This window comes from Osmerus eperlanus, chromosome 24 (genome assembly GCF_963692335.1).
Source record: "Osmerus eperlanus chromosome 24, fOsmEpe2.1, whole genome shotgun sequence".
NCBI lineage: Eukaryota > Metazoa > Chordata > Actinopteri > Osmeriformes > Osmeridae > Osmerus > Osmerus eperlanus.
Genome location: NC_085041.1, coordinates 6,583,550 through 6,606,594, shown reverse-complemented (window position 1 = coordinate 6,606,594; position 23,045 = coordinate 6,583,550). Strand labels below are relative to the sequence as shown.

Below are 23,045 nucleotides of genomic sequence, written 5' to 3'. Positions count from 1 at the left end.
CAAAGATCAATAACTAATCAAGAGGTCAAGGCCGACTCCCTGGAGCGGGTGCCGGCTGTGGGATGAGGAGGATTGAGGATACTGGTGGGACGGTACGGCGGCAGAGCGGGTCAAGTACCTATTCCATGTTTTGAAAGCGTTGCTGGCCCTCTTGAACAGGTAGCCCTCCATCGCGATGCCGTTGTCTGCGTCCACATTGTACTCCAGCTTGGTGTCGTCATTCGAGAAGTCCTGTTGGCGTGGGAGAGAGAGAGAGGGAGAGGGGACCGGTAGAGAGAATGATCAACGGGACTTTGGCGTGGATGTTTGCCGTTTGGATCGACATCACGGAAATGATTTCACTCGCGAGACAACACGAAACAAATGTAGGTTTGTCGCCGGTTGCAGTTGGTTGGGGGAAAGCACATAACACTGTATTTAATACCTGTTCCGATTTATTTAAATGTGACTCAGCGATTCTCATTCAGCCGACGAGAACCAGACACGATGCAAAAACAGTCCACCTGGGATACACAGCCGGGTTCCTCAGAGTCAGGGGCCTGATGAGGGCCTAAAGAGTGAAGAAGCCTGCCAGTATCCTCAACCTTACTTCCTGTCACAGTAAACCGACTCTCCATCCCTGCCTGTGTCGTGTCTCCCTCTCTCTACCCAGTATTCCTTGACCGTGGAGGGTCACTGACACCCCTGTAACCCAATCGCTCAGTGGTGAGGAGATAGGCCTGTGTATGTGTCAATAACCTTTCCTTCACTGCCCCGTGTCTCTGCCAACCCGTTCCTACCTAAACCCTCTCTGCCTCCGGGACACCAGACACCACAAGCTTGTGTGTGTGTTTGGTTGGAAGAAGGGTGTCATTTTACACCCTCTTTATACCACAGCTAATCACAGAGAGTAGAGCCGGTAACTGGCTTCCAGCATTGTCCTTCTAGAAACACACGGAAAACACAACGACAGAGTAGGTTGCCTCATCACACCATTCAGCCATGCCCTCCCACAACTACTGAACTTTTGTATATGAAATATGAACAACTCGGACCACTCCCCATGACAAGTTCATCTTGAGATCACATGTCATGTCCTGCAGTGCAATAGGTATAGAGCTGAAGCTAACAAAATAAGAAAGGACTCTTATTCCAGACATGAAGGACAACAGAAGCGCTTGGCAGGCAGTGGTACTCCCAAAGCAGCCCCACTGCAACACAAAGCCGGACTCTTGTTCCTACGGTCCCTGTACACCAGGAATGTTCCAGAGTCTGTGAGGTAAATTGTCGCTACTTGGGGGTAGAAAGCTGATCTATAGGTTAGGGTTAAGGTACATCATCCCTTCCTCATTCCATACTACTTCAAACCTGGCGTGTGTGAGAGAGAGGGAGGGTGTGACAGTGAGTGAGAACGGCCAGATTGAATTTGTTCCTGAAACCTGAGGAAAAAAGGCCACAGGGCTAAACACCTTTGCCTGGTCATTCCAGCACACACACACGCACATGCACGCACCCTTTCCATCCCTGTAACACATTAGGACCATAGAGGCTATTTCCAGTCGGGTCTTTGTGGAGAATGCAGGGGGTGGGGAACGCTAGCGGCCTGGAAAGTGCCAAGAGGCACCCGACTGACGCGCCGCACACACAAACCCTTTTATCTGTGAGCAGAACACAAGCAAACTCACCTCGGCTCAACAGCACATTACAGCGAGACATCCTTAGCTGACAATTCCTCAGTGGAAAAAGCAGGGCGGCTAAGTTGTATGGGTCGGGGTGCATTATCTAGGATGTCAGTTTAAAAGCGTGATGCCTGAAGGACATAGCAATGTGCCTACACATCTTACCTATTATAACTTTAACCATCCCATTAAAAAAACATCCATTTCCCTCACACACACGCACACACACACACACACAACCAAGCCTCCTAACAACAAATGTTCAAATCAAAACACCACGTGAATTACAATCCATCCAATGCATGGCAATGCATTATCCAACCGATTAAGAGAATCCGTTGGACGAAAATGGTGTTTCGTATGAAGCAGCAGAGCTAGCACCTTAAAGGTGACACGCAAGTAGACAGAAAAGACGGCAGACCATGCTCGCCCCCCCCCCCCCCCCCCCCCCCCACGGCAGACTAGGCACACGCATTCGCCGGCTAAAACTACACAGCCACGGCACACGACAGTGGAGTCACTTGGTTTCAGCGGGCAGGCACGGGTGAGGGGGCACGGAGGGGGGGGGGAGAGCGGGGGTGGGGGGGGGGGGGGGTGAGTTACGAATAAGGAAATCAAACGAAAGTCAATAGTGTCTACTGTACGTACGGAGGTGGACCTCCAAGCACAAAAGCTCCGTCCGTCTGGTAACGGGTCAAGTTCTGTCACCTCCTAAGAAAAGTCACAGTGACAAATCAAATGAGGGCTGAGAAACTATGGAAACAGAAAGACTTTATGCCCTATGGTGTCGCGCACACACACACACCTCATCGACATCCACCTTACCAGAAACCATGGCCAGGGTTATGGAAAACCAAGTACATGCTAGGAAAACACACATGCAAATGCACACATGGCTCATTAAAGTTCCCTCACTCCCACTCACCAGATACCACACATAGTGGAACCTGCTGAAGATCTTCATGCCTGGTTTTCGTGTGTGGGAGAGTGTGTTAGCCTCCCTGTGATGAAAGCTAGCGCTCGCTGCAGCTAACCCCAGCTGTCCCCGCGGAGCATCTCCCTGACGGTCCCTGTCACACCAGCAGATTGGCTCCTCAAGTCTCTGTCCCTCTCCTCCGTGCAGCGCGCGTGTGTGTGTGTTGGATTGTCATCGGCACTCGTCACTGCCGCGACTCCGCCTCCTTCCGCTAAACCCCCAGCGCCAAGCGAAGGTCACTGGGATCTGAGTGTGTGTGTGTGTGCGCACGCAGGTCGATATGCCTGTTCTAGCTGGTAGAATAACCAACCCCCCATTCAGAGTAGCTCCAGTTTAAAACATTTATAGAGTTCAGTACAGCCCTGTACTCTGAATTCTCCCTCTCTCACGCTCATGTATGTGTGTGCACACAGCATGCATTGAGCGACAAATAAGCCCATGAAAGGGCTGAATTGGATATAAGAATAAGATTCGATATACCTTCTGACAGACATACTGTAGCTCACATGCTAATCTCCTACTGAAAGTCCCCCTCTCTCCTATGGGACAAGGGCAACACCAGAACGTCTACATGACAATTAGTCAGACCGCTGAATAATTCACACAGGCAAACTAAACGCCCTCTGTTCATGTGGCAATGCAGGCAAGCTCACTCAAGGTGAATGCCATCTATCCACACAATTCTAGATGTTTCATATACATGTTGTCAAATATTTGGATGAAACATAACCACAGTCTTCATGAAGGGCACAGAAATCGTCACTTCCACACACAAGTCTTGCTCGACTCGGGGCATTCTCCGACGCGGCTGTCGACAACTGGACCAAGTCTCTCGTCTTCTCGCGCGCCCGTGCACATTTCTCCCTTCTGATGTGGTGTTGGGTCACTTCACACACACAATAGCGTGGCCTTCCGGGCAACATGCAGACAGAACAACAGCAAGAGACACACGAGATATAAGAAGGAGGAAGAGGGGAAAAAAAGGCTTACCTGCAGAGCAGCCTGGAAAGAGTGAAGGGATGAGAGAGAGAGAAAAAAGGAGAGCTTTGGTTAGAAATGCTGATACATATAGCCAGACAGGGAGAGGGTGTGTGTGAGCGAGGGACGGGGAGAGAGCGAGAGAGAGTCAGAGGGAGGGAGGGAGCAAACAGAGCGAGCGAGACAACTTAAAAATAGCATCTTGTGAAAGGGGGAGGGACGCTGGGAGCATAGTGCTGAAGGACGAGCGGAAGTTGGCATCGAGTTGGCGCTGCCCGACTATGTGGAGAGGGCCCCTGGAAGAGAGACACCTGGAGGGCAAGCTGCTGCTCTTTAGAAACACACACACAGCGCCAGACAAATCAAAAGGGCCTGACCAAAAAGGTCTCGCACATCCGCGCGCAGAGCCGGAACATACAACATCGCCCCTTGCCACACGCTCCAGAGTGGCATCACCCTATGTGCTTCTTCCATTTAAAACCAACCTGCATGGCATGGTGATACACGGGAGTTTAAAATGGACCCAGCGTCCCTGGTGGGTGATGACAGCCACCAGACACCGTGGCGTCATCGGGCCGCAGTGCAGTGTGGGAAAACAGATCCCCGTTGTTTTGTAAGCGAGCCCAGGGCTTCCGTGCGACGTCAATAATGCATGTGTGCGCCGGTGACGGCATGAGATCGCCCTCGAAGGTCCCGTTTCACCTGACCGAAGAATACTACAGCTCCTTCTAAACAGGAAGCGGTTTGCTGCTCCTCTAAGTAATACGGTTTACCTCAGAATTTCTGTGTTCGTTTTTTGTGTGCGCCTGTCAGTTTGTACACCTATATAGGGGCACATGGAAGTCTAGTCAGAATTTAAGACTTCCAGTCAGTAGGCTAAACTTCAGGGACAAAAACTACTGAAGCCCATGAACGTGGGATTATGGTGATCTTTTCTCAAATCCCAGCAGTCTCGGGGCGGATTCTTTAATGGGCAAGGCTGGAGCACAAGAATGACAAAAGAGATTTCATGTCTGAGGGCACATGATCTTCCGCCTTGAAATCGGTGCTCAAGACCAGAGCCAGGGTTTAGAGAGCCCACCCCCCCAAGGCTAGGGGACTGAGTGAGTGCGAGCGTGTGCGTGTCTCTACCTTCTGTTGGATGGTGGAGTGTTTCTGCTCCATGTCTCTCTTCTCTTTGGCTGCATCCACCACCAGCTGGTCCAACTGAAACACACAAAACCATTCCGTCCGCCGTTAGCCGAGAGGAGCTAGCAAAAAACGCAGCTGCCCGCGTGAGGCAGCCAGGATACACGGTGCTCCACATTCAACCTGGCCGCTAAACTAGCGCCGTCCGAGCAAGACTCCCTCCTCCCTCCTCCCTCCTCCCCCCCATCTCCCCATCCTTCACTGAGGGGGGAAAACCAGCTAAGAAGGGTGCAAAGCATGTTGACTAGCATGTCGGTTCGAGACAGAATTCTTGGGGCGATGACAGTTCAAACGAAAGGGAAACGGGAAGGCGGAGGTTTGCTTCGACTCATTAGACTGATGGGACGGCCTTCACAACACAGTTGGACAACACTCACTAGAGTCGCTACACGGTCGGACAATACGACTAGTGACCGCTATTGGGAAACCCAAGCCAGATACAAAGCTCAATCCGCGGGGGAATGACCTGGGAAAGCCTGGAAAGGTGGACGCCCGGCTGCTCCTGCTCTCCCTCGTAAACGTGTCGTGTGGATAAACAAACTGTCCCCCGAGGAAGACGCTTCCCCCTCCCCGGACAAAATGGATTCCGCTCTAAAGGCCTTATCATGTGTGAAATTGGATTGGGGGAGATTGATTTCTCTTTCCTCTCCGGTGTTCATACCGTCTCCCAAAAGGAGCTAGAGGACAAGATGGTTCCTTCAAGAGAGAGCGAGAGAATCATGGCTGTGGTAGAAGTATCTGTGGAAACAGCAACATTGTAGGGTGTGGACAGGTAGACTTCAAATCTACCAGTGAGGCTACTGCAACACACACCACCTATCAGAGTACTGGTAATATTGGGTAAGCTTAGTCCAGAGATGATCAACAATATTGATATGCCACATTTTTGGTATGTGTGGATATACATACTCTGCCAGATTATGTTCACAAAAAGTGGAAAAAATAAAAAAGTGATAGTTTACTGAATTAAATTTGGTCACTAAGAAATAAAGCTTGACCATTATTACCAAAATGAAGCTACGCTAGAGATATTCGATAAATTACTACATCTACACTATCCAAACTTACATGAAAGACATTCGAATATTCGGAACTCAGGAGGGCATCGCCAGGATATAAAAGCACAGGTCATTAAACATCTTTAATGCTTGTGAATACTAGCTATCGTCCCAAAGTTCATTCCCCTCGCTCTGGTGGTTTCGATCTCCCATTAAATGCTTCCAAAGGAAGCCTGAAGTCAGGTTTCCACTACTACACCCAAACTACTCGGTCACCAGAGCGGAACAGGGATAACGTTGCATATTTGGGGGAAGGTTTTTGTTTTGTTTGAGCAGGAAGTGGGAGGGCGGGCGGCCGATAACATCAGATGGGAAAGGTTTCCTCTCCCCTCCAAAACAACCAGCGACACCGTCCCTTCACATCCCCCATCTACTCTACTGTACGGCCATGACGGTTCAATGAAAACATGGAGCTGGCCGTGAATTCTCTTCACTCACGGTATCTGCTGACCAGTGGACCGTTCCAACAAAACGCGCTGACTAATTCCATTGTTCAGTGTTTACCCACTGGCGAGCCCGACTAGAGTGAGACCAGATATCTTTGTTGTACTTGTGGGTATTCCTTCATATGGTTCTCCAGGTGAGGGCGGATGGTTTCGTATTCACTTCAGCCTGAGGCAGTTAGTACTGCATCCGACCGTGGATGAGTGGCTGTGAGTCATTCATTCATAGACTGGAGTGGATTAAAAATAAAACTTGTGTTTACTCAGTCGTGACTAGAATGCCTTTTCGTAAAGATGGGCTCACCAAGCCCTCAATTGGCCATGCGCACAAGGATTCACACTTGAGACGGGAATCCCGTTATGTGAAAAGAGTAACAAACATGCTCTAGTGTCACGGGTAGCTAGAATATCATTGGTAGCAAGGGTTCACACCTGACTGATTAGATATCTTATTGATCGGAAATTATACCAACATCTCTACATCACATAAAAATAGTGCCTAGTTATCAAAAAGAGTATGCCTAACCATCACTACTAATCAACAATCCTGGACCATTCTCTCGTCAACCATGTTAAAGATATCAAGTGGCATGTTGCAGAGTAAACATCTCATCTTCCCTAACGAGCACTACCACTGTCGGGGGTGAGGTCCTTAGGAAATGCCGTCGTCCAACCTGTTGACAGCTCCTCCAGACCTCCCTGCACAGCCTCTCCAGCTTCCTCAGCTTCATGATGGAGGGAGCGCTGGTCCTGGAGCCTGGGGGGCCAACGCTCCACGCTGCTCCGCCACGCCGACGGCCTCGCTTCCCTTTCGACGCTCCGTCCGACCAAACCGATCCCCCCCCCCTCGCCTCGTCCCACGGCCGGCCTCCGCTCGTCCGCTTCTCTCCCTTTCCTTCCCCTCGCTCCTTTCGTGTTCACGAGTCTCACACGGAGGCCGCCTCACATCGCTCAGTGTCTCGGCATGGGAAAACCCTCTTGTGTGTGTGCCAGCCCCACCGAGCCTCCCTTCCCCATGCCCTCTCACGGGGCCCCGTGATAAGAATCGCGGGTTTCCTTTCAGGAGATCTGCTGATTCGCCTCAAGGCCCCCGGAGGAGAGCTGGGGTTGTCAGATGCCGGGGAAAACAGACGGACACACAGAGACACTTGGATGGCAGCACTCGAGTGTTTAGTCACCAGGCCCCGGGCCAGCTAAACCCTTCCTACCCTTCCTAGAGCCAGTGTCAAATTAGGCCACTGTCGTACTGTATATATCTCTATGCAGAGATGTAAGTCGGAGAATAGCCGTTCCATTTTTAGTTTCAGTTTAAACAAGACGCTGAGACAATGACGGAAAAGACCCAAGTTCAACTTCTAAGCAGGGACTGAACATACCCTTTTTGACTATGAATAACCTATAGGAAATTGATATTGGCTCTTGGACATGCTTTAGAATTCCCTGTGAACAAGACTGTTACGGGAGTACAGAGTCGAGAGCAGACCAACGGTGTGGAAGGATGCGTGTCAACATGAGGGCTGAAAACGGTGGGGTTACCTGTCCTCCCAACTGTTTCATTAGGGGCTGGAGTTCACTGAAGAGGTCGTACCCCTGGTGGAAGAAAGTCAGGTGGGCGTACATGAAGGACAGCATCTGGAGAGACAGGAACACACACACACACACATCAGGAAGGTGCCACGGAGCACAGGACTTCACAAAGACGTTTAAAAAAAACAGGTCATTTATCCAGTTTTGCACAATATATTGAGATGAGGCGTTTACCGATTTTAGGATTTCGGATCTTCTCTTGGATTGGAGGACATTGATCTGGAGTGGGATGAAAAGGAATCACTAGTTAGTTTCGGAAATCATTCTGTGTGGGAAGGAGGAAGTCAAAAAAACTTTATAGGTGTTACATAAGTTGGACTAAACTGTGGTCAAAAACCACAGGAGGGAAATGCGACTGACGCCAATTCCATGTTCGAACACCAGGGGGAACCTCTACTCTATTTTACACCCTGGGCTCCAGGATGAAAAAAAAAAACAATTGTGTTCCTTTATCTACAGAAGCCAGCTGCACTCAGGACTGCAGTTTCTCCCACAGTCTAAAAGAGAGAGAGTGAGGGAGTGAGTGTGTGTTCACAGGAAGCCTGATGGATGTGTTGTCCTCTGGACAGAGCTAATTCCCATCCCGCACCTCGTCTGGTAATGGAGGTCAAACCGGCTTCATCTCCTTTATGAGTGGTGAGTTATAGCAGGTTATAAAACCCGACAGCGGGGGGTTCTTCATGGTTAACAAGGCTAAATAAGATGTTAGTAAGCACCTCACAGTACATAAAAAAAGGGCAGAAAATCGTCCTCCAAATCGTTATTGATACCCTGGTTCACTTCAGTTCCCCCCCCCCCCCCCCCCACATGTCATTATGGAACTGTCACCGTGTTGACTACACCCCTCTGGTCATTGTCAAATCAAAGTGACGGTTTGAGCACAGCGGCGAAGCGAGTCGTCCGTTTTCGTGCGCGGAGGACATTTGAGAGGGCGGGACTTTCTGTCGTCACGACAGCAGGCTAGCTTCGACTGCGGCTACTCTATCCAAGGGCAGCCCTCCATTTTCGCAGGGAAGAAGAACCCAATGAAATCAATGCTGGGCCAACTCAGCAGTATGCAGTCTCACATAGTTCACACAGCCTCCCTGGTCTCTGTCTGTGGAACTATTGACTGAGAGCAGCCAGCTCATTGTGGTAGATGGAGCAGAGAATCGAAGGTCCACAGACTCCACGTTCACCTCTCACTAGGGGTAATGCAGGAGCAAGGTTTCTCCCCTTTGAGACTCTTACAATACTGTACGGCGGCTAAGAAAGCGCTAGCTCATCCGCTTCTTTCAGATTCTGAACCGTCTTACCAAGCACCGACGGCCAGGCCGACTTATACACACAGGCTTATAAACCCACACGGGTCCGTTCATCGGGACGGAAGAAGACAGGAAATGTTCCCAGTCGTACTCGACTGTGCTCTCCCTTGCGAAAGGTCAGCAGAGCCATCAGGGGGAAGTGACACACTTACTGCCTAGGAGGAGTCAGAGCCTTTTAATAAACGGCAGGGAGGACGCTTTAATAGTCCCATCGATCCCAAACAGGGAAGAAAGAAGCCACGCGTGAAGAAAGACGCGGAAAGACGTGAACTGCGGAGCGCTTTTTCCGTCCATGTGTCAGGGAAGCCAACTTTCTTTTCGCGGCGGTGCGTGTGAGCGTGCGTGTACCTGGAGGACGTAGTCGAGGACGATGTGTCGGAAGCACTTGCGGGTGGCGGTGAGGATGTTGGTGGCCTCCTCCACCTCGTGCTGCTTGTTGCGGGGCGCCTGGGCGTTCTTGGTCAGGGCCGCCTCCTTCTCCTCGCTCACCTTGTCGAACTGCTTCTTGGCCTCCTTGAACTTCCGCAGGTCCCTGAGCGCGGGGAAGACATTTACATTTACATTTACAATTAGTCATTTAGCAGACGCTCTTATCCAGAGCGACTTACAGTAAGTACAGGGACATTCCCCCCGAGGCAAGTAGGGTGAAGTGCCTTGCCCAAGGACACAACATCATTTGGCATGGCGGGGAATCGAACTGGCAACCTTCAGATTACTAGCCCGATTCCCTAACCGCTCAGCCACCTGACGTCCGGGAACATCAAAACGCACGCCTCACTGAGCCTCAGATAGATTGGAATGAAGGCGGTTGCTATACAAGGGCTTGCATGCAGCCCGGAGCAATTGCTAGGAAATAACTGATAGTGAACTAACTGGCAGAGTGAAAAGGACCATCCGTTGTGCGTCTATTTGAAACCCTGTTCAGTATTATAGGAGTGGCTTGAAGCAAGCAGTTCCACTAATACATTTTGTTCCAAGACTCAAAACACTATCTGCTTGATGAACATATCTTAAATCTATGAGATAACAAAACACTAAAATATCACCTTCATCCCCAAAACATACATTAGTCAATGGACAGTTTATTAATAGGGACAAAAGGGAAAAAGACTTAAGACAGACACAAACACCCATATAGCCAATCCTCAAGCTGAATTTGAATACACTCCAAGTTGGGACGAGAGGCCTATTAGCCAACCTAGCGACAGAAAAGCCACTGTGCCGGTTACGAAGCTACATCTGTTCCTTAGCTACGTGCTACTTAAGCCTCGGCGAGATTAAGTCACCTCGGAGGAGCCGGGAAGGAGCGAGTAACTGCTAGGGAGCGTGGTTCCTGACAGCCCCTTACAAAGCAGAGCGCTGATGTAGGCGTTTATCCTGCGAGCGCTGCGGGGCAAAGGCAGCTCATGCTTCATAATACAGGGGACATAAGAGTCCCCCACCACCTCACTTACAGAGTAGGAACAACTGTACCAGTAAATCACGCCGAGCTTGGAAACTGTTTGAAAGCTGTACTTGAGTAAGAGGATATTCTGAAGCGCCTACTGTTTGGTATATCTAGTCTGGTCTACAGTCTCGTCACGTTTCCTTTTTTTCCTGCATCTCCTACATATAGTGTGTGTGTGTGTGTGGTGGGGGGCAGACTGCCTCGTTATGAGCCGATGTGCAGCTATTATGCTGGTGTATTCTTCTTCTGCGAGCACATCATAAGTTTCAGAAGCTATTTTCATGCCCGCCCACCCTTCCAGTTCCAGATAATTCATATTGAGGAACCAAAACTAAATATCCAGGGCCTCACACTTCCTCTCTTAAAATTGTTTTACTCATACTATTAATCTAGTGTTACACCATTAAATAGAGAGATTGTGTTTGGCCATTTAAGGACATACTTACTCTTTAACAAACGTTAGAAGTTGGGTCTTGATCGATCTCTGGACCTGGTCAAATAAAATCTGGAGAAATTCAAGAAGAATTAGCATGCTTGCCTTGAAGCTGTTTGTGTTAGACAACCGCACCAAAAAAATCCTCTTCTGTAACTGATTGTTATCTGCCAATATTAGCAAAGTGAAATGGTTCTTTATAAATGGTCTGCGAGTCCTGCATGTCAGTAGATGTACATGCTTTTTGCAGGTACCATACACAAAATAAACATATATAGGGCTGACTTTGTACTTTTGGAGAAATTCTCCTCATAAATGCTTTTTACTACGCCCCATGGAACACACAACCTACAGGGTATGTTTAGAAAATGACGTCACGTGTGTTCGGATACTTAGTCAGCGCCTATAAACCTGCATCAGTCCTTAAAAACAGCCTGACGGTAAAATTGCTCACCCAGAGACGAGTCTAAATGAGGGTTCGAGCCTGCCGTTAATAAAAATAAAAAAAAATAAAAAATAAAAAAAGGAAAAACAACCAGACGTCCGGACAATACAAACAGTGTGATGGGAAGGGCCTGTGTTGTTGGGGGGGGGGAACAGTTTGGGCTCTGTGCTTTAAGGATCATGTGCTCTGAGTGGCTAACTTAAACCCTTCAGTCAGCTGATCCCACACCGCAGGCGCCAGAGCTGAGTCACAGCCTCGGGCCTGGCCGTGGTTCCTGGGGGTTTAGGAGGGAGGGCGTAGGACATGAATTTGGGAAGGGAAGGTGGTAAGGGATGGGAGTAGGGGGTCGAAGAAACAGGTGGTAGCAGACTAAGGACAGTTAGGGGGGGGGATTTTCAAGCAGGCAGGAAGCTTGGGTCTGGAAGACTCATTGGAGGACTCCATTGGAATTGACTGGAGTCAAATGTGTTGTTGTTGACCTTTAGTGTCGTTGGGTAGCGTTAGTCACCCACTCATGCGAACACAAGTCCTCAAGTGAGTTATATGGGTCCTTTGGAGCCTGACAAACATGCGAGGCGGATTCTTGCCAAAACGTGACGCTCTCCAGCCATCTTTGTGTTTACATGTCCACGCGCGCACGCAGCTCTCACGGAGGACAGGAAGAAACAGACCATCCGGTTTCACATCAATAAAACTTCCTACCGTGTGATAGTTGATCATCTCCTGCAGACTTTCTGCAAACTTTGTGAGGCTGGACTGTGGAGACAAAAGAACGGAACAATGAAATGACAATATCTAAACAGATCCACAGAAGAACATGTGAAATTGTTGGCCAAAAACTATTTTAAGTTCATTATGAACAAAGCAAGTGGACCCGAGACACTAACAAACTTAAAGTGGCAAACACTGAATTATTTCTGTTGCAAACCAGCTGACAGACCCCAGGTATGAGGACACTTGAGAAGGCTATGCTGCCTTGGCCCTGCTGTCCAACAATGGTGCTTTGAGGGAGCATTCCTTGACCGAGGCATTCTTCTCTAAATATGCACTGTGGCCGAACTGCAGGCCCAAGGGAGAGGCAGACGGAGAAATATAAAAAAGGGAGGAAACACAGGCCTCCCCATGCAAACCAGTGTGAGAAAAATTCAAAACAGTGGTCCCGCAACAAGGATAAAGGGACAAAGTAGACTTGGTGTTCTGGCTCTGCAGGCTAGCAGCTATATTTTGGCTGGCAGGAACGGAAGGGTGCTCCGTTTTCTCGGTGGCTCGGGCTCGAGGGCGAGGCACGGTTCTCGGTTACCTCGACGACCTCGTCTTTGGAGGACTGCTGGGCCAGCTCGCGGATGCCGCTGACAAACTGCTTGTTGGCCGTGTTGTAGGCTTTGCCGGCGTCTATCATCCCGATGCACAGCTTCACGAGCTAGAGATGGAAGGAACCGGAGGCGGAGGGAGGGAGGGATTAGCAACAGAGAGAGAGAAATCGGCGTTGCCTTTAGGGCCATATTTCATGCTCAAGCAATGGAAATGGCAAGAACAACAAAAACCAAAATGAGTTTACTGCTGATTAACAATGCAAACATTTTTCATGTGACTCATTGGGGGTAAACATAGCCTAATTCCAGGTTACATAATCCAGCAAACCAAATCTGTCTCTCCTCCATGCACTCCTACACAGGACTGAGGCCCTCGGCAGCTCTGCGGCCGAGACAGTCTCATCCCAGCTGAGAGACATCCTAAAACATCTCGGGTTCTGAATGAGCTGCACTCTAGTCTTGGTCCTTTCAGTTGACCAATCAAGTGAGGGTGACACTCGAACCTGGGCCAGGAGGAAGGGATGGGGGAGGGGCGAAATGTTTCAAGGGCTAAACTCAAAGCATGGGGCAAAACATATAATATTGCAGTGTACTTGGTATCAGCCATGATTTAATTAGCCAGATTGTCCTTGAAGGCTTGATGTTTGTCTTGTCTGCTTATTCAAAATCGGACCAATATCTGTCATGGCCAATCAAAACAGCTTGACTGCATTATCCGACCAGTCATTTACTGTTCTCCTCTCCACTCTGTTTACATACCATCTCGGGGGAAGACGGGCTTCAAGAGAGGTTTTAATAATGTACACAATAAAGTGAGTGTTGTTTCAAGATTAAACATGACTGTGTGTGGGTGGCGGTCCACAGTAAACGCTGGCCTAGTGCTGTGTCTCATGTGCAACCAAGACTGTTTCTAAGAAAAGCTTGAACCTTACCCCCTCGCCTGCTACCCCCCCCCCCCCCACCCTGGATCGGATCCTTCCGCTACACAGCCACCAGGGGAAGTGACCCCCCCTCCCCTTCTACGAGAGTGAGGGTGGGTCTGTGAAGTCCGAACAATAAGTCACAGATTTGGAAGAGAAGGGGGGACCTGGGATCGGTGGAGCCGGGATCTCAGGGTGCGGGTGGCACGTTATGGGAGCAGCTGGGTGTCGAATTCTGAGTTAACAAGGTCCTGTAAACTAGTAAACTAGCCCCACGACATCCCCCAGGGGGGTCAACCGGACCACTCACCTTGTCGAGTTTGGACTCCAGCTCACAGACGTCCCCCTCCACCTCCTCTATGGTGGCCCTGTGGAGGAAGACACAAACAGCTCAGTCACTGGAGGGGAAAAGAGGCGACGGGGTGAGAGAAAGGGGAGAGGGAAGGGACGGAAATGGAAGACGGGCCGTTTGCAACGTTTGTTGTGTTGGAAGCAGCGCCGTTCTAAAAATAAAAGGGATGAGCATTTCCTGCCTGTCTGCCATGTGTGGGTTACATCTGACAGAACAGAAGAACATGGAGATTGGAGAATTAGCATGCCGTGGCTGTTCATGCACACAGAACAAGCACGAGGGGCCAGATTGAGAAATGCCACAATGGGTAACGCCAAAGGCCTATAACATTTCTCTGGACAAAACGTGACGCGGCACAGCTTGGCCTTCCCCGGGAACAATGCCCTTCCAGACGCTCGGAAGGTCACGAGAGGAAGCGGAGGATGACATCATCTCAGGGTGGCGCACGAGCAGTGATGCGGGTCGAGAGTTGGTCTACGATCTGCAGTGACTGAATTCGTATATGGGCGCAAGGGAGAATTCTCTCCTTTTTTTTTGTGAAGACACTTAGTGCCAAAAAACCCTCCGGCTGAAAAAGAAAGTGCATATCTTCTTCTGTCATGACGGTTCAATTGAACAAACAACCACGAGCCAGGACTTTGACTAGAACACATCAGTCATGTCTCGTGCTCGACTATTGACGCAGATACACCCCTTGTGTAACCCTTATTCATAGTATCACTTCTCCCTCCAGTTCCCATCACTAAATCCACTCAAGCAAGCTTTGACCGAGCTTGACGATATCCCACGTGCACAGAGCAGCAACTTACAGTTGACTGAATGATTAACCTGAGTACAGTATAGTTTGCATGCAGGCCACTCCTCTTCAAGGGCAACACCTGCAGGGATTTATCACTACACAAAGGCTATTAATGTTGAGCTCAGACAAATTTGGACAGGCTCCATTAAGTCCTGCTTATTTTCCACCCATTGTTTCAATATAGGAGTCAAGGAAACAGAGGATTAAGAAGTCCCTAGGAAGTCACTTGACCATAGGAAAGCCTCTATGATGAATGTTGACGAGCTTGATATTTAATGGTGAGAACAACCGATGTCTTGCATTGCTACAGCGCTAGACTCAGCCAAATGTGTTTGAGTAGAAAAAAAATCAAAAAAAGATGACAAAGTGTTTTGCTGCACAAGCAGCCATGGCAGAGCTTATCTGGGTCCCTCCACGCGTCCAAGCGCTACTCTTCATCAGGATAATGAGGCTCCAACAGGGATCAGCGGCTTGTGGACTCGTGGACTCGTGGGGGGGCAGCAGTGTAGTGACACCATTTGAGGGAAGAAGGGCTTATCCTGGGGGAGGAGGGGTGTGAGTGTGCACTGTGAAGCCATTGGGTACATGAGAACAGTTTTTGTGTGTGTGTGTGTGTAAATGAGATTAGGGGAGATTTACATATGCCTGGGTGTAAAAATGAGATTGGGGGAGATTTGTTTGTGTGTGTGTGTGTGCGCGCACGGGAGGGGGTTGTGATAAGGCATTGGTGATTAAAGAGACTCCATTCATCCAAGAAGGGGGCCCTGCCCACTCCCCCTCAACCCACCAGCTGTTTCCGTGTCCCACGTTGACATGCCACCACATCTGCTTTGCGACAGAATAACTAAACAAGACGCCGGCACGCTGCCGTCAACGCCGCCAGCCTGGGACTGACAGACGGGCTCCTACAGCTTCTCCTGCACAGGGACGGAGGGTCGCGCCTTTCACTCCTCTGCTTTCAACTCCTCGGGCTCCGCACACAGCACCTGGTGAATGCCGCACGCCCAGTCTGGCACGACCCAAGCCAACTGTCAAAAGTGACTCAAACGGAGGACGGCAAAGCTAGTGCCTAAAAGCCAGCGAGAGGTTGGAAAGGCTGGCTGCCATCGTAAAAGTGGCCGAGTGTGGCCCGGCGCAAGGACTCGCGCGTCTTCTGCCTTTGGCAGCTAGGAAACGGGTTGCCGTTTATCTGGACTGGGACGAGCACAGGGAGGCCATGATTGAGCCGTCAATCAAGGGGCCACAAAAGCCTTTGTTGACTCTTTGCCATTTCATAACTCCAGGAAATGGCACAGCAACACCAATTTGTGATAGGGGATCATTGTGGTGTACAATGGAGTGATGTATAGTGCTTTAAAGTGTTCTCACAAGCAAAGTTTAAGTTATAGGTTTTGCCTCAAACTCCCATTTTATAGGCCAAATGATCCTGTGTCCATGAATCCTCAGAGGAGCTGGTTCCAATCCCACACCGTCTAGTCATGAGAACATTCATGTTTTCTGGTAACCCAAAACGCTGCAGGGAGGAGTTAGAAAAAGTGCTGATGGGGGGGGAAAGCAAGAAAGGGCTCGAGTCTGGGGAGAGCTGGGCGGCAGCTTCACAGCTTTGACCTTGGAGTGTGTCCAGTGTGTGTGTCTGGATAACGAGCAGAAAGAGAGAGAGAGACAGAGAGACAGAGAGAGATAAAGAGAGCGAGTATCACACTAATGAGGATAATTTCAGAGAAGCAGTAGTGGCACCAGTCCAGGACTTCAGACACATAAAAGAACACACACACACACACACACAATTAACCCCTTTACATCCACATGAGAACCAGTATAAAAGTAAGACACTGATCTGAAAGGGTTGACCTGTTATCACCTGTGAAGACAATTGCTGCCTTGTGTCTGTGCTGTAATAAGGAATACTGCACAACACTGGGCTGTGTCTCCAAGCAAGCTTCATCCCAAATGAAGCCTCCTTCAGTTTTTCAGCAGCTTGGTCAACTCCCGAAAGCTTGTCTGTACAGTTTGAAAACAAGGACCATATCACTATGCACAAACAAATCGGACAACATATGGAATTCTTCACCATTAACCCCTATTGTAGCAGTGCATTATTGCGCAACAGCAATATGCTGCAGCTTTTTTCACAACACCAGCTGCGTGTTAAGAGAGGGGAAAGGGGCCGGAGAGTCTGTCCAAATCAGCAACAGCAACTTGTGCAATACAACAACAGTGCTGACCTCAATCTATAGGCACCAGCCCAAGACGTCTCCAGTGTTGGGACCTCAGAGGCAGCCGTGATGGTAAAGAGGAGGCCTAAAGATCGCAATTTAGAGAAGGCAGTGAGGGGGAAACTCGTTGCAATAACCAGCGCGCGTCCTTTCAGTTCCACTCCAAATGCTTTGTTTTTGTCAAGTCAGGATGAATCCTGTTTCGGACGTTTTGTGAATACCACTAGAGACCTCCGAATACTCTATTGATGGGCAATAAAAGCCCAAACAGACAGAGATCCAGACCCAGGACAAGGCCCACGGCTGCCTTGCCAGGCTTCCCACTGTGAGGTTAACAAAGCACTCTAAAGACACAATAGGTACATTACCATATTGCCTTGCCGACAACATCAATTTGAAAAGTTCAACTGTCTGTTGAATAACAACACTATTTGCAACAGAAAGGGACAAAGAGATGGAATTTTCTTGCATTCTGATATGAGCGTCAGTGAAACTATTAACTACTGTATATATTACACAGACTTTAACAAAACAAAAAAACTATAACGCACAATAACATGCTTTTGTGTACAGCATTTGTGCCACTGCAATGTTGCCATATAATCATCACATTCCATCGTAACGCAATGCCATCAAGAAATGCCATCTCCTGTCCACAACCAAAACTATACAATAACTCAAGGCAATCACTGATGAAGGTTTCAAAAACACAGAAATGCAGGTGTGCCATCTATTCAAAGACACCCTGGTCAAAACACTGGTATCTGTCCCCCGCCATCTTAACATAGAGGCCTTGCCACCGAAAAGCCCAGACAGCTCTATCTGAAGAGGACGAAATCAGCTTCAGGAGCTCCTGTTACACAACACAGACTGGGGGACGGGACATGGGACTGACAGGCCAGACCAGAACGTTTAACGAACACTATTTTTGAGCAAGGGAAGGAGCTGCGGGGCTAAGTGCTTCGCTAACTGGCTAAGCTTTTCCTTTAACCTAGGGAGCTGGCGGGTCACAAGAAACATTTGGAAGTGAAGAGGTTGGACACATTTAGCCTCGTACATTGTTGCGGGAGTAAAAAGACAGGGTGTCCGGCACAAATTGATGAAGAAAAACTTGGATACTGTGTTTACAGTTGTTTGGGTGTGAGGGAGGAACTAAAAAGAGGTGCATTTTATGTGGTATGAGAGAATCTAGGTTATAGGCCCATTAAAGAACATGTATTTTTTTTTTGCAAGGGGAAACCACATGAATACAGAAGGAAAACCCTGAATTGGAATAGAAACTTCCGGAGAGAACTGGTTGGGGACTCTATGGAGAACTCCCTGGTTTAGCTCACTTCCACTTTAGAGAATCAGTAGACTAAGACAAGGGAAGGGAGAAGGAACACGAGATTTACTGGAGACTAACTAGGCATCTGTTGGAGGCAACCACATACTGTTCTCCATGTGGAGGCTATTCCACTAGGCCCACCCCACACCAGCTAAATGACTTGCACGGTATCCATATTCATAGAGTTTAGTGAACTTAATTTATCAACCCATTCTAAGCTGTTGAATAAAATCTTTTGATTTAAAAAAAGAATGGGTTGCTAAAATATATATGGTGCTAATATGTGCTTTGAAAAACAAGAAATTATCGTGAAGTGAATTTCACTGAATGAATTATAAGTACAAATGTTTTGTAGCCGAGACAATACCAATGAATAACTTTTGACAGTGTAGCCGATGACCTATCCTTTCACAATACAAAACAGGAAGTCGCATGCGGTTGTTGTGCTCGTCAGGATGAAGTGTTCGTGTGATTCTCAGTTATTTCTCAAGAAATTATGTCAAACGTCCAAAACTTATTCAGCAGATGGCCAGAAGAGATGGTGGACGATGCTCTATTGCTCAAACTAGAGCATAGTGAATTCCCCTGCAATGACTCAATCAGCTTTTCCATAGTCTCAGGACACCAAGTGATACGTTGCTGGCCGTCAGCCAAGAGGGAGTTGTGTGTTAAATGTGCGGGAGGGAGGTAGTTGAACAGGTTAGTCACACACACACTTCAATAACACAATGGTCTCCTCTGTGAGTCCCAGCATACAGAATTGAGGGCCCCCAAACTTTGAGCAAGGGCCTACTTCAAAACACCCTCCAAAATCAAAAGATTTGTCGTGCTATTCTTTCTGGCATCTATGATATCCGTTAGGATAGGATAGGATAGGGGGGGTTCGAGATGGAAATGTTTATGCTAGGTGGGCCCACTGTACTGCACCTCGACAGGGCGTCGCTAGATTGGAAAACACAGGAGTGGGCAGGGCCTCCGTGCTGCTCTCGCGTATCCTGTCATTGTTAGAGAGCAGGAATATGATGACGGAATGGGGCATGGTGGGGGGGGGGGGGGCAAGATGGGTAGTTCCCGCTGGGGTAAAACCCGACATTAGATGCTCTAATAACATTAACAAGATGACATCATCGTTATCAATCCTAAAGCTGTTGAATTAGAAGGGTTTTGGGGGAGGGGGGGGGGGGGAGTACGAGGATGGCTGAGTAGGTTTTTACCATCGCTGTGACTCATATGGCCACCAGGAAGCCAGTTTTGAAAAGAAACAAAATGCAAACCGACTCCCATGTCCTGCGACCACACCCAGCTCTCTGATGATCCTCATGCCACCTTTTCTGTCCCAACCACGGGCTTAACCACAACGTCTGCACTCTACAGTCTGGACCCCATCCAGAGGCACACCCAAACATCCTCATCGGAAACAAAACGTATGATCCTCATTAAAATACGCCGGATCGAAACACAGTACAGCCTTAAGCTCAGAAGAGTTCACATTCTCCTCATCAGTCTCCTAATTAAATAGGCCTACTTCTAGCTTCTAAATACCAGTGCTCTTAAGTCCCATTCAAACAAAGGAGCTATGGGCGACATCAGCCGTCTAAATGTTAGTTTCTCACCTCCTGGGACAGACACTGAAGGCTGTATGAGTAACACCAACAAGCTGACCCATTTGACTTCCATTTATAAAAATAAAAAAAAACTGGCCCTTCTCAAGAATTCTTGAACTTGAGGTTAACGTTTCCAGCAGTGTCCTCTGCATTAGTAAGACTAGCTGTGATCTGCCAACGGTGGGCTCGTCGAAAATGGCTACACCGACTAACTACATCAAGAATATTCAACCTCTGACGTCATAGAAATGGCACTCAGTCAAGGCCCGTTTGAGAAAAGACACGCAAATAGCTGACATGAGCAAGTCTACACCGCGATGAGAAGGACACATGAAAGGAACATTTATAATTGCGAGCAGGATTATTAAAATCCTGATTAGCTGGAACTCATAGTTGAACAACTGTATGTGCGCAAGTCAAACTCTCTCAGAGATGACGGATCCCTTTAGACGCTGGGTCAAAGTTCACCTCACGATGATTACTAGCCTACAGGCTTTTAGCTCCACTGTACAGGGAAATAGGAAACTAAAGAGAGAAAGCTATGAAGAAGACAGAATTCAAGTACCAATGTATCCTGCTTCTGTTAAATCTGTAATGCAGACAAGAACTAAACCCTGCTGTTCTGGGAAAAGAAGAATCGTGATCCAATAAAAGGGATTTTGAAAAATGCATACTTGATAAGCCAGTGAATGTTAGTGAGAAATGGGCTCAGTAGTCATAAAGCCTAATGTCAATTACAGAACTGTACAGTATATTCCAGTTCAACTCTTAAAGTCCAAGTCTGAGATCAGGGTTTGGAGCAATGGATAGTTAGTATAATTCTAGGGTAGAGGGAGAGAGAGTCGGGTGTGAGCCTCAAAGTTGACACTTTCTACTCTACGAAGCACCCTTTTTCTACTTTTAGGGGGCTCTGGCACGGAGTTGAAAGAAAACAGAAAAATGGAAACAGATGTCAAGACAAGTTATTCCACCCTGGTCTGCATCCATGTTTTTGTCCATGAAGTCAGTCTCCTTTTCCTCCTTTCTGCCAGTTCAAACAAAGAGGGCAAAGAATGAGAGTGAAGTGATGGTGGTCGAGAGGAAAAGTCGGTTGTTCAAGGAATCTTTGGTCAATTTCAGCCCATAGTGAATTTAAACAGAGATTGAGTTAGCTTAAGTGACTGGACTGAGTCGGCCCCTAATGTTTGGGGTCAGAGGAAACCTGGACAGTTGTTTAGGTTTGACATTTTACTACTGATGTCTGCATGACCCAGGCTCTCTGGCAGTTCATGAAAAACAACACTTCCCAACACAGTCATCATAGAATCCCTCCTTGTTAAGAGACTACTTTCCAAAACCAGGGGGAGCAAAGGAAATAAGCAGTATCACTAGTCCAGTAAGCCTTTGGACTAGTGATAGCCCAAATGTAGTTGGAACTAAAACAAACTGAGAAGACTTCCTGTTTGAGGGGAGAATACTAGGCAGTTTGGTGCTATAGTTTTCAACTCTTATGAACAACCAGATCTGAAAAGTGTAGGCTGATAGCATAACAGCAACATGACCAACCAGGTATGTGCCAGTCATCATTTAATGCACACGCACAGCTGATGTTGAGGAAACGTCCTAGTAAAAAAAGCCTCTTTCCACATTTCCGGCAAACAACTTTCTAACATCTGCTTCTCATTTAATGAGAGAGGATGCTGCTGAGCACAGGAGAGAAAGGGGAGGTGGAAAATATTTGGCCAATTTGCCATGGTTGGAAAACTGAAAAAGCCAAGTTTACCTTTTGAGAGAACAGGGCCGCATGGATTGAAAACCAGTAAATAGGATTTTGACAGGTGTAAAAGTGTTTTATAGGAGGTTATTATAGACTTGATTTATTCAAAAATATCTGGTTTATTATTAGAACAAGGCTCTGAGTTGCCCAATGCCAAAATTATCTTAACATGTTAACTAGTAACCCAAATGGGCTACAATTACGTTTATAAATAATTTGGAATGTTTACATACAGCACTGGCACATGTTTGGGGAAATTAAGGAAATATCCACGTATCAACCACAAATTAGACAATTCGACACAGGAGTCAGGTACACACGTGCAACTTTATTTCACTTACTATATGGATGGCTAACTACAGCGTTTGGTTTGGGTATGACTCAAATAGCTCGCCAACTTCGTGACAAAAATAGCAAACCCCTACTGTGTGCAGAAACAGAATGCAGCAAGAGGGCTAGACAGCTAGCAAGTTTATTGTAGAGTAGGCTATTTCTGCCAAACATTACTATGGGCTATTTGGGAACAAAGACGTGGAGTTGTCATTAATCTTACCTGAATCTTGGAGAGTCCTTTAAACATTCCTCGAATTCCACCGTTATCTTCATCTTTCTTATTGAGTAAAAACGCGGATTAAAACACTTGGATTAGGAGGAGCAGCAGACCCTAGAATATATCCCAGGATAAGCAGCTAGCTGGCTAGCTGGATATCTAGCTAGTAGCAGGGTTTTTTCCTTGACAATCCGAGTCGGACAATCCAGCCGACGTCAAGTGTCCGCCAGCTAGCCTGGCTAGCTAGCTATTTATATAAATTTGCGACGATGTAATCATTAACACGTAGGACAGGCGTTCGTAAATGTTACGAAACATTCAAAGCTAAAATGCGACAGATATAAGTAGAATTGCAACAGCGAAAATTATTCACTTGCTAGGTCATCGCGTCAGTGCAATGTAGGAGAAGCTTTTCTTTCACGTAACCACTACTACCAGCTGTAATCGACGAATAATCACGCGCTTCCTGATCCATTTTGAACGCACGCTGAATGACACGTGGAACAGCCAATGAAATCCATCTACATCGATTAACCGCACTCATTTCATGATGAATGTAGGAGCTACAATATATTTATTATTCCATGTTGTGGGAATTTGAAGGCCAATTTAAATCTGCGTCTACACTCAAGAACCCACGCACAGATAAATGCTAAATGCTCTTACGGTCCTATCAAAATAAGCAGACGAT

At 47.9% G+C, this 23,045-nt stretch overlaps 1 protein-coding gene across 7 annotated transcripts in view; it reads right to left on the bottom strand.

Annotated features, from left to right (window-relative positions):
* The window catches only part of LOC134011162 (arf-GAP with coiled-coil, ANK repeat and PH domain-containing protein 2-like), a 145,843-nt gene extending 123,023 nt beyond the window's left edge, over positions 1-22,820 (bottom strand). For 3 of the 7 annotated variants that reach the window (XR_009928381.1, XM_062450643.1, XM_062450644.1), the window contains exons 1-10: positions 22,358-22,820; positions 14,061-14,118; positions 12,818-12,937; positions 12,220-12,273; positions 11,086-11,144; positions 9,541-9,724; positions 8,063-8,107; positions 7,838-7,933; positions 4,744-4,818; positions 119-231 (exon numbers count right to left, since the gene is read on the bottom strand). Coding sequence is in view for 6 of the 7 variants with exons in the window: in XM_062450643.1 (XP_062306627.1) it covers positions 119-231; positions 4,744-4,818; positions 7,838-7,933; positions 8,063-8,107; positions 9,541-9,724; positions 11,086-11,144; positions 12,220-12,273; positions 12,818-12,937; positions 14,061-14,118; positions 22,358-22,410 (857 nt within the window). In the remaining variant the exon portion in view is untranslated. The remainder of the gene's footprint in view (positions 1-118; positions 232-4,743; positions 4,819-7,837; positions 7,934-8,062; positions 8,108-9,540; positions 9,725-11,085; positions 11,145-12,219; positions 12,274-12,817; positions 12,938-14,060; positions 14,119-22,357) is intronic. The other 4 variants (XM_062450642.1, XM_062450648.1, XM_062450645.1 and 1 more) reach the window with 2 other exon arrangements.
* Between the last annotated feature and the right edge of the window lie 225 nt (positions 22,821-23,045).